This window comes from Vanellus vanellus, assembly GCF_965231255.1.
Source record: "Vanellus vanellus genome assembly, chromosome: 1".
Taxonomy (NCBI): domain Eukaryota; kingdom Metazoa; phylum Chordata; class Aves; order Charadriiformes; family Charadriidae; genus Vanellus; species Vanellus vanellus.
In genome coordinates this window covers 127,362,341-127,378,806 of record NC_138905.1, presented here as the reverse complement: position 1 = coordinate 127,378,806, position 16,466 = coordinate 127,362,341, and the positions used below count along the sequence as shown (strand labels likewise).

The following is a 16,466-nucleotide window of genomic DNA, read 5'->3' as shown; positions in this document are numbered from 1 at the left end:
GCCCTGCCAAGGAGTTGGCACCTCGATTTAAAATGTGGGTCTTATTACTGCTTAATAAGATCAGCCAGGTGAACAAGATGGGCAATTCAGTTTACCATCGTTAACTGAACTGGCACACGGTTCAGCTCCATCAGTGTAGTGGCTGTCACACTCCCTTGCCTGCTCAGGCCTGCAAAAGAGACCATTCGCACCCTCCGCTTTCCTTGGGGGTCCGGTTTGTGTTTGCCAGAGCATGCAGCGATGACCCTGAAGTTCCTTGGCTAAGCAAGAGGGGACCAGCTGTGTAATTAGGGGCTATTCAATGGTGGCAGGTTACAGCCTGCAGAGAGAGATTACTGAGAAGTAGATTGCATATTTAACCTTTGCCAAGAGATAGAGGGATCAACTGTTGTTGCCCAGATAGATTAACCTATCTTTTCCCTGAACAGCCTTGCGCAACTGCAAGGAAGATGAGTATGGCGTCAGTAGTTACTATTACATGAGGAAGAGAAAGTCCTTCTCCACAGTACTCCTGCCTCACTCCCTGGCCTGGCGCCAGCCCTTCACATCTTGCTGGTTGCTTCCCTCCCAGAGTGAGGAGTAGTAGAGGTTGTTGGGATGGCAGGGGATGAATGGGGGCAGACCACATGGTAACCTGAACCACAGTGGAGCGCAGGAGGTGAGGAAGGCCCTCTCTCAGGGGTGGGTGCTGGAGGAGGACTTCATCTTTCTGATGAAAGAGAAGTGTGTGCTGTAAATGAATTTTGAAAATACACATTCAGAGAAAAACTGATTTTCATACTAGCCAGACCATGCATAGTTTCTAATGCATTGAATCTTTTCCAGGGTTTGTGTCTAACAAAAGTAATTTTAAAATTCTGAGTAGAAGTGTATAGATTTTATTTAATGCCTTGCATAATGACTGACTGATTGTGAAGATGAATTATACAAGGCTTTGTCGCTAGGAGTCTGCAACAACAAGATAAGACAATAATCTTCTATTTCTATGCTTGTGGGCACATGTTTAGGATTTTGATTTTTTTTTTTTTAATGACTCATGGAAAGGTGCATGATTCATTAATAGGTTAGGAAGAACTGATGACATTAGGATTTTTTTACCAACGGCAGGATCCTATTCTGTAATTTTTAGTATTTTCCCAAGTCAGACTTTCCATTCAGGCATGGCTCAGAACTAATTTAATAGCAAAGATATTGATCAGTGCTCTAAATCCCTTGGTAGTAATTTTCATGCCCAAGAGACTAGATGATTTCTTTTCTGGTATAGGTTTGAAAATAAGTTGCCTTATTGAGCATAAAGTAAGCAGGAACATTTCTGGAGCTAAATAAGTTTTTAATGTTTTTTGTTTGATTGTTTATTTGCTTTTATTTGAGAAGTAGCTTTTTGCTATCAAGAGTATGTAGTGAGGCAGTAGAAATGTTGATGCTGTACTATAATAAAACTAATTCAGGAAAAGGCTAGCAGTCAGCATATAAATATACCTATGGAAAACAGTAATGCCAGTACAGGATTTCGTAGTTGCTAGTACAGGTATGAGAATTTGAAACCAGAAAAAGCAGCATTATCCAGAAGAGTAGCAAAGACAAAAGTTCATTGCTCTGAACCTCTGACAAATAGCTAATTCATAACAGCACTGTCATGTGAAGAAACCGCATGTAGAGGCAGCATATGAAGCTTAGAGATGAAAAATATATATAGGCTTGCAGCAACCTGTACATAACCAGGCTGGATCCATGAACTGCTGACTTGGCTGGCAGGAGCTTCGGTGGGGAGCTTTTTTTCTCCCTCCATCCACTGATGTTGTTTCTACACCGCTTGTCAGTTTGGAGATACTGAAAACTGAGATTCAGTAGTTCACTATCCAAAGGACTAGGGAGACGGTATGTTACATGTATTCTATGGAAACCTGGTAATTGAAACACTTTTTTGTCAAGTAAATTTCCGTGTACTGAAAATTACTTTTAATTTACAAAGCAAGATGTTATTTTTCTGTTATGTGTTCTACTATCCCAAGCTCTGCAGTCAGTCGTTTTACTCTTTATTTTGACCTGTGCAAATGTTGTCCAGAATTTGTGAGCATGATGGTTGAACGATGACTTAAGGGTTTAAGCAGTAGTTGGTGAAGTTTGTTGATGTGCTTATGTCTCTGCCTTTTTTTTTCTTCCCTATATAGACAGCTACGGATAGTGACAGGAGAATGGTTTTTTGAAGAGAGAGCAAAGCGCTTCAAACAATCAAATCTTCTTGGAACCGATGTTGTGAGACAGTCTATCCTACACAAATTCCCAGGTAGGGACCACAAGAGAGAGATTTGCTTGTGCTTAGCACATTCAAACCTTGTTTCCAGAGAGTTTAACTTGTGTTTTATTCTTCACTGTTGAAGGCGTAATTATAATCAGTGTTTTAATCTTGATTTCATATTTGGGTATTACTATGCAGTGATTTGTGAATGTGTGAATGATTAATATATAGGAAAGGTAAGGTATAGATGAATGAAGTAGTATCTCTGTGGAGATAGAGCGCTTCCTAAAAATCTCTCTGTCCGAACAGGTGGGCAGTATTATCCACCTGCAAAGCCAGCAGCAGAGGCTCTAAAAGTTCATTCTCAGTTCCTGCCAGGAAGTTGGGCTGTATGCAGAGATCTAAACCCAGCATTTTTTTACTTTGGCTCTCTTATTTGTGATGGTGTGTAAAAAGTATTCTATTTTTTTGTTTTCAACTCTGCAGAAGAAAGGTAAATGTTAACTCCTGCCCTGTATGCTGGAGCATGGCCTACCTCCAGACTACTTGGTCCTTCTCAGTTCTTACTTGATTTTCCTTTTGCCCAGATATCTCCAATAAATTGCACCTGCGCTTTTAGGTTCAGTAAACAGTCTGGCCGTCTTGACCAAGCACAGCGAGCGTACCATGTCTGTACTATGTCTTAAACCACTGGCTTAAGAAATAGGAGTTTTTCCTGAATGCTGATGCTTCTGTCTTCACTTAACTACTTCACTCTGCACACAGAAGCTGTTATTTAGGCAGTCTGTTTTCAGCTGTAGCATTTATCACTTTCAGTAGGAAGGTGGTGGATATGGGCAGTTTGTAGGGAGAGGGGACTGGTTTACTGCCATTGGAAGAATGCCTGGTGCAAATATACTGCTTGACGAAATGCTGATCTTGCCAATATTACTGTGCTTCAGAAGCTGTCAAACTGGCAAGGATCTAACATCCTTTGGGTTTTGATAGTATGCATAATACCCCATAATATGGGGTATTTTGTGATTTGCTACTTTCTTATTTGATAGATATATTAAAAATATATATTTAAGCTATTTTTCCTACGCCTTGCTCCTAGTTGAACAAACATTTTAATGAGGAAAACATTCTTTTATTTAACACAGAAAATACTATGCACCGCAAAATTATATTTCAGGTCCTTCGGTTATTAAGTGTTGTCAGTGATAATGTGCCCTTGTGGCCAAGAAGGCCAATGGCATCCTGGGGTGCGTTAAAAAGAGTGTTGCCAGCAGGTCAAGGGAGGTTATGCTCCCCCTCTACTCTGCCCTGGGGAGGCCACATCTGGAGTACTGTGTCCAGTTCTGGGCTCCCCAGTTCAAGACAGACAAGGAACTACTGGAGAGAGTCCAGCGGAGGGCTACAAAGATGGTCAAGCCACTGGAGCATCTCTCTTGTGAGGAAAGGCTGAGAGACATGGGTCTGTCTAGCCTGGAGAAGAGAAGACCGAGAGGGGATCTCATCAATGCTTATAAATATCTAAAGGGTGGGTCTCAAGAGGACTCTTTTCAGTGGTGCCCAGCAACAGGACAAGGAGCAACGGGCACAAATTGGAACGCAGGAAATTCCATCTCAACATAAGGAAAAACTTCTTTACTTTGAGGGTGACAGAGCACTGGAACAGGCTGCCCAGAGAGGTTGTGGAGTCTCCTTCTCTGGAGATATTCAAAACCCACCTGGATGTGTTCTTGTCCAGCCTACTCTGGGTGAACCTGCTGTGGCAGGGGGGTTGGACTAGATGATCTCCAAAGGTCCCTTCCAACCCCTACCATTCTGCGATAAATTCAGAAGCATAGTTCAAGACAAGAGTTGATAAGGAGAAACTTTTCAAGCTACTTAAAATTTTATTTTCTTTTATTAAAGAAAATTAAGGAAAAGCCAAAAAGGAAAATTACGGAAAAGCTAAAAAATCCCCCAAGGTTTTTTTGCATGATATTTTATCATATGGTTTTATTTAATATTGAGAAGAGGAAAATCTATTTTTGTAGATTGTTTGACATATGCTGCCTTTTTTGTGCAAACATTTACTTTTTTTTTTCTTTGCCCTTCCACTGAAGATACGGTTTCCAGTAAGGATGAAGGAAGAACATTTAAAGATCAACCCCAAGAGAATGAAGAAAAAAGACCAGATGTATCAGTTTCCTCCACAACTGTGCATAAATCAATCTTCGGTGGACCTAGAAAGATAGGGTAAAGCTTTTTCCTTTGGAAACTGATAGACCAGACAACAGCTGTATATGGTTGGATGGATTTTCTTTTAAGTTTCTCCAGTGTTCCACATCAACCTCAAACTTCCCAGGGTTAGAAACAGCCTTCATTTAAAAGTGTACTTACTAGAATTAGACTGCTGTTTCCTAGGAAATGCAGCAGTAATTACTTTTCAGCTATACAGGTAGCAGAAAAAAGTCAAGTTTACTTCTGGATTTTTCTTGTTTATACTCAGAAGTAACAGTGTGTCCCTAAAGGCAGGTTTGCTGAAGAAGCAAATACAAAAAATAATATTTGGAGGGCCTGTTTTTTATGTATACTGATCAGTTCTGCTCACAAGTCAACTTTTCCTTTAGCTTCCAGCTGCGTAAATGCAGTCTAACACTCAAACAGTGCCCCTATTTTGTGCGTGTGACAGTCAATAAACAGATATATTGCTGGTCATCTTGAAGTCTCAGTGGCGTGTGTAACCCCAGTTCGGCTGTGTCCTTAGAGGAGCACTCCCTTACACTCAGGGGACACGGACAGATGCATTGAATATATGGTTGCACGAGTGGTGTCTGGATGTAACTTGAGGCTATTGGGTGAATGGGAAGAAAAAATCGGATGAACTTTCATATCATGGATGGAGCTCCATGGGCTAGTAGTTGGAAAACTTTGTTTCTTTTGGAAGAAAGACCACATTTTATTATGGATCCTAAATATAGGGTAGGTAGGTAGGTTTCTACAGCTTTTTTACTTCTCAGGGGAACTGAGTGCGGAATTACTTGTTCCAGCGACTCCAGAAATTAACGAGTGATTTATCTCTCTTTAATATTGGGAGAAAGAGCGTCAGAACGCCTCTGGCTTCTTAAATTAAGTTGAAGAAAGAACGAGCTTAGAGAATCTACTATAATAAGACCTAGATGTTGCTCTGAATCATGTTAATTGGTAGCTGTAGTAAGAATGCATTAAAGTTTACTTTTCTAATCCTCTATTCATTTAAATCCTTTGTGCAAATCTATTATTCATATTCCCCTATGAGAAACAATTATTTTTTATAATTGTCTGTTGTTTATTTTAGTGGTGTTCAGCCTTTTTCAGTTTGTGGCCTGAGATATTTTCTGGTGGTGACATTCCCTATAAAGGAAATTTAATCCTGCAGGAATTAGGCTTGCTTTTCCTAGAATATTTTGTGGCCTGTCTTAGAAGTAGTTCATTATTCCTCCTCTTCCTTCCTTGCTCCTTCTTCCTCCCTCAGGTTCCACATTCATATATCTCATGAGTGGATTTGTTTTAGCAAAGCCGTTTTGGAGCCAACTCCTACTGACAGTGTCATGGGAGAACATAAAAGTCTGTTGTTGTTTGTAAGTCTATGAAGAATATTATCACTTTTCAAAACTTTGTTTCATTTCTTTCCTTTCTGTCTTATTAGGCCACATGTTGCAGGATAAAGGGATGATGTTATGTTTTCGGAAAATAGCATGAGGGCTTTGATGCACATAATTGTAGAAATTGCAAAGAAATCTTTAAGAGAAAATATGTATAGTGTAACCTGCTAGGGGAAAATATACTTAGTCAAAAATACTTAGCTGTGTATAAATTGTAAAAACAAACAAACAAAAAAAAAACAAAATAAAGAGAGGAATTTTCACAAAAGGCACTTCTGGTTCAAAGGTTGAAATTGCCATGTTGAGTAGAAAGGATGTTTTAATGTTTTGTGTCTTAAACAGCAGTTTATAGAAAATATGATTTTTTTTTTTTCATTGGAATCAGTTTGATAACCAGATTTCATGCTCTATTACTCTTATATCCAGAAGTGCCCGTAGGTCAGACGGATGAAATTAGTAGAATGCGCATATCCTAATATTTTAGTCAGGCTGCTATTTCCTGGGAAAAACCTTACAACTTTTAAAATATTTCTAAATCTTCTATTCCCTTCTATTTTATATTTTTCATCAGGAAGGTAATTAGGGCTGTTACCAAAGGAGAAATTACAAATGCAAAAGATGAAAGTGAAAGGAACACATGCTCAGAAGCTGAAACCCAAAGTCTGCGCAGTGGCAAGTCAACGCCTTGCTTTGAGAGGTGAGCAGCAGAAATCTGGTGCAGTTTATGCCTGGACTGACCTAGGGGAGCGTGCCAGTCCTCTGTGGTGCACTGTGGCTTTGAATGCTCAGCGCTAGTCTGAGCCCTGTCTGAGAAGCAGAACTTATGTTTAAAAAACCAAAACAACCAAAAAACCCTAAAAATTATCTCCATCCATCTTCCTTTTCTCTTCCTGTTGTTTTTTGTTTTCTGGCTTTTAATTGATGAGCTGTGTTCCTTTTACAGAACTGAGGCCCTTTGTTCTAAAGTTTTTCTTTGATAATGATATGTTAATTGATTATCTTTTCTTATTCAAAGGCTCTGTTTGCCCTTCTCTTTCCATGATTATTCTCCCAGTTATTTCTAATAGAATTCCATTTATCATTCTTCTGGGCATAAGAAATCTCTGTTATTGCCTCTGTTGATAGCATTGTAAAATGACAGGTGCGACATTCCCCTTGTGTCCCATCACCAAAATGAAGCCAAAAAATAGTTCACTTCTTTCTTGTTCAGTTGGATAGCCTATACTGGATGTAGACCCACATCCTTTGCTCAGGTGCATACCCCTAGGAATTTTATAACTGGGATTGAAAAATAATAATAATTTGCTGTAAGGCCCAATAGAAATTTCTAGTTCTAAAACAATGTTCCTGGGAGACTCCAAATAGATATAAAGGAACAAGGGATATCAGATAAAAGGCACATCATCAAGTTTAATTCACCCCTAGATGAGCTTTCTTGTATAAGGAAGAACTTGCGACCCTTTGTTACATACAAAATTTCAAATTCAAAACCCCAATTGCTGGATGTTCTGCAACATACCTAAAGTTGGTGGTGATAATTTTCATAAAAGTTCATAATTTTATTTTTTTCACTGGATGCTGCAGCGCTATTAGCCAAATCGGCTTTAAAGCTGGTTTTCTTCTTTGATCCATACACGGAATCACGGAGTTTCAGAGTTGGAAGGGACCTCTAGAGATCGTCTAGCCCAACTCCCCTGCCAAAGCAGGATTGCCCAGAGCACATTACTCAGGACTGCATCCAGGCGGGTCTTGAAAATCTCCAGGGAAGGGGACTCCACCACCTCCCGGGGCAGCCTGTGCCAGTGCTCTGTCACCCTCACCGTAAAGAACTGTTTCCGTGTATTTGAACGGAACTTCCTGTGTTCCAACTTGTGCCCATTGCCCCTCGTCCTGTCACTGGGAACCATTGAAAAGAGCCTGGCTCCATCCTCCTTCAACCCACCCTTTAGATACTTGTAAGCATTAATAAGGTCTCCCCTCAGCCTTCTCTTCTCCAGGCCAAAGAGTCCCAGCTCTCTCAGCCTTTCCTCATAAGGGAGACGCTCCAATCCCTTAATCATCTTAGTTGCCCTTCGCTGGACTCGCTCCAGCAGTTCCCTGTCCCTCTTGAACTGGGGAGCCACACAGTTCACTAAGTTTTTTTTCACTGAGCTAATTAGGCCTAATGTATCTAACCAGATTCATACCTGGCTTCTATGAGAACAGAAGTAGTGTTTTTGCTGTTTTCCTGGATTTGTTTTTCTTTCCATTGAGTAGAGATGAGTGAAGGTTGTAAGAGACATAAACTCGGGGATCTGGTGTCTGTGCTGCTTAACACTATGTAATGTAATAACACTAATGTAATTAATTAACACTACGTTATGTAATATTAAGTAACTTTTGCTAAGAGTTTACCAGAATAAAGATAAAGGAATGCTTGTGAGAGATCTGAGCAGCAGTTTCGATGTGCCAGACTGCAAGAAAGTTATCACGCAGTTAACCATAAATAAAGCAAAATAATTTTGTTTGTGGTGATGGAATTCAGCACCTGATAAACTCTGTGTACAGGCTTAGAAGGATAAATAGAGTGTAGTACTTTATAAGAATAGCCTTTATGCTTGGCTGCCTTGCTCGACTTTCATGCAAAGCATCAATTCCTAGCTTTCACCCAGAGCCAGGGTGCAGGATTTATTAAATTGGGGGTATTGAGTCATTATGGGAACTTCCTTCTCTACCCATCTTCTCATCCTCACCTGGCCAAATCAGTGTCCTTGTCAAAGTGCATAGTAACCCAGCTGTGTTGCCAGGCGATGCTTTTGGTAGGGGGATTGAATTATTTTACTGTCAAGGGAAGATGTGGCCCTTTCTAAATATTAGTTTGTGGAAAGATTGAGGAGCAGCTCATGTTTCTCAATAGAGGGATGAAAATTCCTGTCTCGTACATGCATGGTTAAATACTTTAATTAGATATTTGAGGATGCTTGCTTTGGTTTATCTATTGTTAATTTATAGAACTGAGTAGTAATAATTAAAAATAACAGTTTCCCAGGCTACCCTCCGTAACTGTTTTGAATTGAAAATTAAAAGAATATAACAACATCTTGTGACACTGTAGCTGTCCTAGATTTTCCTGCATATTTCTGATTTTTGTAATTGCCCTCATCTTTTTAGCCGCATAGCCAAAAATTGTAGCAGGGAAACTGAGTGAGATTTTTTTATTCTTTGGAAACTTTTTGGTTTAAGAGAAGATGTACTGAGCTGGAAACAGGGAGTCCCAGCCCATGAGTTCATTTCTTCATATCATTTATTTCTACTCCAGCAAAAATGTTTACTGATTTTGCAGCTGAATGAACTGGGAGGCTGCATCAGGATACTTCTAGGAGAAATAGTATAGGAATTTCAGGCTTATCTACACAGGCACACTACCCCATCATACTGGGGTCTTGTCTACCACATGGAAATGCTTAATGCTTGGCATGGTCAAGTTATAACAACGTTTCTTTTGTTTTGTACTTAATATGTGTATAAAATGTGTTGAACCTCTTTCTAATAGCAGACTGAAATAAAGGCAGAGTACAGGAGAGGTCTGTTTAGCACGTTTGATGACTCCTGCAGAACCCTTTGTAACATGTTTTCAAATCTTTTATCCCAGCCCACCACAACTTCTGAACGCTTCCTTTGATTTACATTAGTTTACACAATGAGGGGAAAAAAATCTGTAACAACAATTTTTGTAACAGAGAGTCACAACAATCCATCAAAAGTGGTGTGACATGCAATAAAACTCAGGTTTTCAACATTTTGGCTACTTGCCATACACTGACATGTCTAGAAATTAAGGTGTGTGCAGCGAAGTCCGACAGCTTTGATAAAATACAGATGACAACCAGTAACCTTGATTTTTTCAAAGTCAGCACCAAAGACTCATCTTTATGTAAACAGATAGGACTAAAATTCAACCAAAGCACAGCTACTAGGATTTTATTGATCACTAGCTCATCAAATTAAAAAGTAGCAGCGCATGTATATGAAGTGCACGTGCATAAGACCGAGTTTATTATGCATTATCTACTGTTATCAATATACAAATGTGGATAGTAATTATTAAAAAAATTACCATATGCTCACTAAGAGACAAAAACATGGTTGTACAACATTTGTAGCCAGCCCTGGTGTTTGGGGTTTTCCCCTGCATTCCTTGTTTTCACTAATTCCACCAATGTGGATTTAGTGGATTTAATGTAGTGGTGAGACAAGAGCTGTTGTGTTCCAGAGTATTTTTTTCTCAGTTCAGCAGTAGTGCTAATAAAAATTTCTATTGTGGTAGAGAAGATTTTTATTGCAGGTACTCTAAACATGATATGACAGCCTAAACCAAATGAAGATGAAATTCAGATATTGTCCAGCACAATGAAGATGCCTGCAGATCTGGAATATTTATTAAGCAAGCTTATTTTGGCTGAAAATGTAGTGTAAGCTCTGAAAACTCTCTCCAGTGAATTTGCACTACCATTTTCCTCCAACACTGTGTTTTCCACATGGAAAAGGCTGCAATTCCTGCATCGATTTCTCTTTACTAGTATTTATTTTTTTAAGTAGTAAGTGGGGTTGTAGAGTGTAGTAGTAGTAATGTTCTCCCCTGCAGAACTGTTACTGCCCTGCAAGACTTTTTGAGATTTCTCTAAATTGTGAAGAAAAATGAAAAAGTTTGAACTGGCATTTCTGGAGAAAGAAGAGTAGATCAGCCAAGAACTTGTATTTTTATTGCAAATCAAAGTTCAAATGAAAATAAAACTTAAATTGGAAATGTGTTGAAATACTTTTAAAAATAATTTTAATTGTTTCAAGAGGTCAAAAAAGTGCAACAGCTTACCCTTTCTAACCCTCAATGTTCACATGGACTAATCAATATTTTCTAATAGAAAATGTCCCATGTAAAAAATTCTGGCTTTTGTGGTATTATACAGCAACTGGGTTCTGGTATGCTGATCACAGAGGCTTTTTTTTTGTCACTTTTACTAACGCAAAACCTGGCAAAAAGACTTGTTCAGCTTTCCTAGCTTTCCACGCTGGTTCAAAGAATTGACCGGTTTGGGGGAAGGGTCATTATTGCAATATAAATAGGACAGTGAGCAAGTTGTTGTCTTTCTGGAGAGGATGGAGAGCAGATAGCCAAGGATTTTAGAGTTCCTGGAGATAGTGCTGGCATTAACATCAGCTATGGAAGTGGCCAGAACTCCCATGTCACCCTAGTTTTCCTTTAAACCAAGGGGCAGCCTGGTAGGAAGCGTTACATGAGTTATCGCACCTGCTGTTGGGATGCAAATGCAGTTCAAAACAAACATGAACATATGCAGCTTCTGCAGCCAGGAGAAGAGCCACTTGTTTGGGCTATTTGCAGTTCTGGTAGAAGTGCTGAAAACACGTGTATGTATAAAGTCAGGTCACCGTTTCCTTGCAACGCATCACACAGTTCATCCAGGGCGATGTTGTTCAAGTAAATTGTTACGATGGCTGTTTTCTTGCAGTGGTTTGCTAAATGGGTTGCCTCGGTTTGCTCAAAGCAATAACGCTTTAATACTCCTCTCTCCATCCCAGAGGGAGCACTCCTTCGCTGAATAGCAGCAATGCAGAGGCTGCTGCAGGCCATCTGAAAGGGGCCGTGGGTCCTGCGAAGAGAGGCAATGCTTCCATACCTTCCCTCCCGAGGTCCCCGGCACTGAGCACGCGCAGCATGACCACAGACTATAGCAGGGTAAGTACAGGCATGTAGAGCTGACGCCAGACGGGATGACTTGGCTGGTGTCTGTCCTCTTAGGTCAATTTGTAGCCCAGAAAGATTTTGTTTCTTCTTTAATTCTTGCTGGGACCAGTGAAGATCTCTACTAGAAGAGAATTTGTCATGCTCTATCAGTGATGTTTTTGGTTTGGCAGACATTTTTCTCATGTCTAAAAATTGCTGTTAATGTCTATCACTGCGTAATGAGTTACAGATGCTGAAGTGGGAAGCACAAGGCATGGGAGTAACGTTTTTGTCACTTCGGGCCTTGAGTAAGTGCTGTGAACTAAGGATGTGACTTTCCAGCATGCAGGGTTCAGCATGCTCCCACTAACTTCTAAGGGAAACGTTGCAAGCTCAGCACTTGCAGAAAATCAGGGTTTGGACACGGTACTTGGCATAAATTAGGGCATAACACAAAATGTGTGATAGACACTGTATCAAAATGAAAGGTGGGATTCCTCTTACCTGCACTAACTTCTAAGGGAAACGTTGCAAGCTCAGCACTTGCAGAAAATCGGGGTTTGGCCTCTTGAGGGATGTAGGTGGCCGTGTCTGAGCTAGCCTTGGCTGTTTTGTAACAAGCAGAAGGATGGGGCTTCTCTAGCCAGGAGCAGACACTCTCTTGGTTCGCAGACAGCCTGCCTGTTTGTCAAGCAGCTCCTCCTGGCTTTGTGCTGAGATGGGCATCCTGAATTTGTTTCAGTCACCCTTCTGAAGAAATCAGGATTGTGCTAACAAGTTATTCTAAGTTGCCATGAGTTACGTGTACAAGGAAAGTGAAATTTATAGTCAGAGGTAATGCCTTTTACCGTTACTGTTTGGAAAAAAGTAGATGAGTATTTGAGATCAGAGCCCTATTAAACACATCAGGTTTTTTCTCACTTCTAAATACTTGGTCTAATATATCATCTTTCCTAGTAAAAAATAAGTATGTGTATATGAAGGGGAGTTTTGGGACCTGTGAATAAATTAATAGATGTTTTGTGTATATTCCTGTTGGCACACAGCCTGACTTGATTTCAAGTGCATTAGATTTGGTTGAAAAAGGCCAGTCCATTTAATTTAGATAGCGTTATGTCATTAGCTATTTCTTTACAGGACGGAAAAAAGCCATAATGATATCAAGCATATTTGCTTTATTTAGGGGGTTATACCAGCATAATTTAATTAGTTCAAGTCCGTTGGGTTTTACCCTGACTGAAATCAATATGCTGGTAGAAACCCGATAGGTTTTATCTTGTCTTTCTTTTTTCTTTTTTTTTTTCTTTTAATTTCTAAGCTAAGCGAACTTTTAATAGATTCGAGTGTTTCACTTCCCTCCTCTCAGTCGTGATCCTTTGCTCTGATTCGTCAGTTGCAAACTCAGAATGTACGCATGAATCACATTATTGTGCAAATTGTATGCATTGTCTGTGCTAAGCAAAGCAGATCAGATTGTAATCTAAATATATTCAGTAATAGACTGGATGCTAAAGGCGTTTTGAATTTCTGGGAGCTAATAGAAACGACGCTTTTGTAGACTGATAGTGAATAAGCTCACTTTTTGTATTTATGGGATGTGCATTTTTCTTATTGGGCAGGACACTGGCTTAGAAAATGGCATGATTATTCCAGCAAGTGAAAGCGTACCTGAAGATTTAGTAAAGAAGCACTGTAGGAAAGCGTCTGGAACCCCTTCCATTGCAGTTTCTAGGGTATCTTTGTCATCAGGCAAGTATTAAGTCTTTTCCTTCTTTCTGCCAGCCTTTATCATCAGAGGATTATTCCTATTCTTGTGACTCTGCTCCTTTTGTTTTTAAAGCACATTGAAAGATCATATGTAAGTTTCATAAATATGTTCGTATTAATTCTGAAAATTCTTCCCTTTTACTAACCAAGTTTATACCACTTCACAAGTTACACATTTGAAAAAATGGCAAGCCGAACCCCAGTAATGCTGGCACAATATTAGTATTAGGTAAATCGCATGCTCTTAAAATTGTTACAAAATTTCATTCATAATTGCACGTTGTTAAATCATTCTCTGTGTGGTCACTGTAAAAAATACTACTTATCTGCTATCTGTACAAGGTACTACTGTGCTGCTGCCATGACATTTCACACCCACTTCGCCCAGAAGCAAATTTGGGAAACAAAGAGCTGTCAGAGAACAAGTCCCTCACGACTTGGTGTTGTTTCATTTTTATACGTCATGCACTGAACCAGTCAATTCAGCTGTAATTCACCTCATTTCACTGGAGGCTGTTAGTTAAAGGAGGCTTGCCCAGAAAGATACTCTCAGAGCCACTTTGCAACAGTGGGTGGAGATCCTCCTCTTCCTATCTGAAATAGGAGGCAGGAGCATCCTGCACTCTTCTGCTTCTCCCTGGCACTCAGTCAGCTTCTTACAGGGCTGACAGAGTGGGATCAGATTTACAGGTTTCTCTCTGAAACTCAGCAGGGCTCGCTTTATTTCAGCTGAATTTAGCCCAATGCAGAAGCCTAGTGGCGTATCCCACAGAGCTAATCAAAGGAGATAAAGTTCTTCACCTTAGATTTTTCAACTTGAAAGCATCTGAGTTTCTTTGAGAGTATTGTACAGTGCAGCCCCAGGCAGAGGTGTTACAGACTGCTGCTGCTTCTTTATGAAGTGAACATTCTCCTGTTTCTGCTACCTTATAAAATAAAGGTTTTCCTAGTAGAAAAGAACGGGTCTCGTGTTACCAAAGCAGGTGGATGCTGAGCAAAATTGCAGGCAACCTGGGAACGGGCCTCAGGCTCTTCGTTGTCTCCTTGTTGAAGGATCTCAAAGGACACTAAGCTCAGGAGAGTGAGCTTTGCTGTCACATCAGCTGTAGCCCAGGTAGAAGATGAACAGTTAAGAACTTTCCAGATTCCTGCCTGCAGGATCTAAAAGTGCTCTCTTTCCCCCTCTTTTTTTCTCAGTATATTGAACAGTCGCACAAAAGATTTATATAGGGAGGACTAAGAAAATCTTTCTCCAAGACATCTAACATGTCCTATGCCTCTAGAGTAGACAAGACACCTGTAGAACTGAAAGTTGTGCAGGTCTCAAGACTTGTTTGTTCCTCCTCCTTTCTGCACGGGGAACACCAGTAATGGCAGAAGTACTTTCTGTGTCCATCTGTATCCCTACTTGCTTAATTCTAAAGCAGGCGCTGGGGGGAGTTTGGTGGTGATGGGAGATGTGACAATCACTGTGAACACTTGGATGGCAGGTTTGAGGATATTCCAGGCTGATGGGCCTACCAGAGAAAGTAAAAAACTTGATCTATGGTGTCATCCGCGGGAGACAATTACAGCAGATAAATAGTACAGGGGAAAAAGTATGGACCAGAAGGCTGAGCAGCACCAGAAAGCATATTTTTCCATTTATCATATTGATGTTCAGTTGTCATAGGGTTTGTGACAGGTACCTAAAATAATGTTTTGATGTTTTTTTCTTAAGAAACAGCTGGGTTTAAAACAACATTTATTAAAGCATGGAAGATGAAACAGAATACTTTTTGTAGGAATTATAGCAAACATTTTACTTGTTTTTATTTTCCAGATCGTAGCCGATCTGAGATAGATTTGAGTGAATCTTTCTCTGAAGGAAATGAGGATACTCTGAGCATAAGAAGCAAATCTGTACCTAGTGCCTTAGATCAGGAACTGGTGAGTTATAAATACCTAAATGTTTATCTGGTGGAAATCCTGTTTGTCCAGACTTATGAAATCAGCATTGCATGTTTATCTATATAAAATATAAGTAATGCAGAACATCATTTCAGGGATATTTAATGAGTTTTTAAACAGCTTAATCTTCTGAGTACGTTGGCTATAGAATGATTCCAATGAATAATCCCGGTTTGTAACTTTGTAATTGCTTTGCTGTTTTTTGAGTTTATAGGTGGAAGGAATCTGGCCTGAAAATAAATATCACGCGTGCTCCAAAGTTCTGTTAATTTATACTTTCTTAAATTTTAATTTTGATGCTGAGAAATACTATACTTTAAAGGCTTTAAACCTTGTCTGGTTTCGATTTTCCTTTTTTATATTTCTTATCAAATGAAGCCCCAACTTTCTGTTCTGCCACTCTTGCTTGCCTCTTCTTCCCATGCACTGTTTTCTCCCGTACATTTCCATGCCTTTTTCTATGTCTGTTATGGGCTGCTTTTCCTGAAGTGATTCACAACTTCCCTCTCCTTTGATGCACATATCGAAGATACACAAGTTGCAGATGTGCATCAATGCTATAAAAGAATTTCCAAGCTAGTTAAATATGCATGAGGGGGAAAAAAAGGAGTTATTTAAATAGTTCTTCATCTAATTGTAGTTTGTTCTGAAGTTTCCAAATGTGTGCTTGTAGCTTAAAAACCCCATAACCCTCTGCGTTATGGTTTATGCATTTTGTCTATTGTCATAGTCCTGCCCTACCATCTGCTCTTTTGAGAAAAGCATTGGCCATGGGAGATGATGCCCTTCTTGTAGCATTTGATACTTGTGGCTTGGTGGAAAACAACGTGTTGGGGTTTCCATCCATTTCTTGGACTGTAAGCACTCAGAGGAGTTGCCTGCAGCATTGCTTTGTTTGGGTTAATCTTTAAGGAAATAAAACAAGCCCTTCCTGCCTGTCAGATTTCTGTGGAAGAAAAACTTCAAAAATAAGTGGTTTATTTTTTAATTGTAGTAAAGAAAAAGGATGTGTTATTGATTGAGAAGTTGGAAAAAAATGCAGAAGAAAAGCATAACATAATAAAATACAGGCTTTAAATATCTTTATATTAGGTTCCTGCTCTAATTGTACATGGTGCGGTAGTTATCACCTAGTAATTTCTCTGAGGCAGGTGCCAGAGATGCCAAGTCTGGA

The 16,466-nt window shown here is 39.7% G+C and overlaps 1 protein-coding gene across 1 annotated transcript in view; it reads left to right on the top strand.

Annotated features, from left to right (window-relative positions):
• The window catches only part of SYTL5 (synaptotagmin like 5), a gene marked incomplete at both ends in the record, with an annotated part of 59,430 nt that overhangs the window by 22,645 nt on the left and 20,319 nt on the right, over positions 1–16,466 (top strand). Inside the window, 6 exons of the mRNA XM_082498743.1 lie at positions 2,172–2,287; positions 4,333–4,465; positions 6,425–6,550; positions 11,431–11,587; positions 13,195–13,324; positions 15,165–15,271. Of these exons, the coding sequence (XP_082354869.1) occupies positions 2,172–2,287; positions 4,333–4,465; positions 6,425–6,550; positions 11,431–11,587; positions 13,195–13,324; positions 15,165–15,271 (769 nt within the window). The remainder of the gene's footprint in view (positions 1–2,171; positions 2,288–4,332; positions 4,466–6,424; positions 6,551–11,430; positions 11,588–13,194; positions 13,325–15,164; positions 15,272–16,466) is intronic.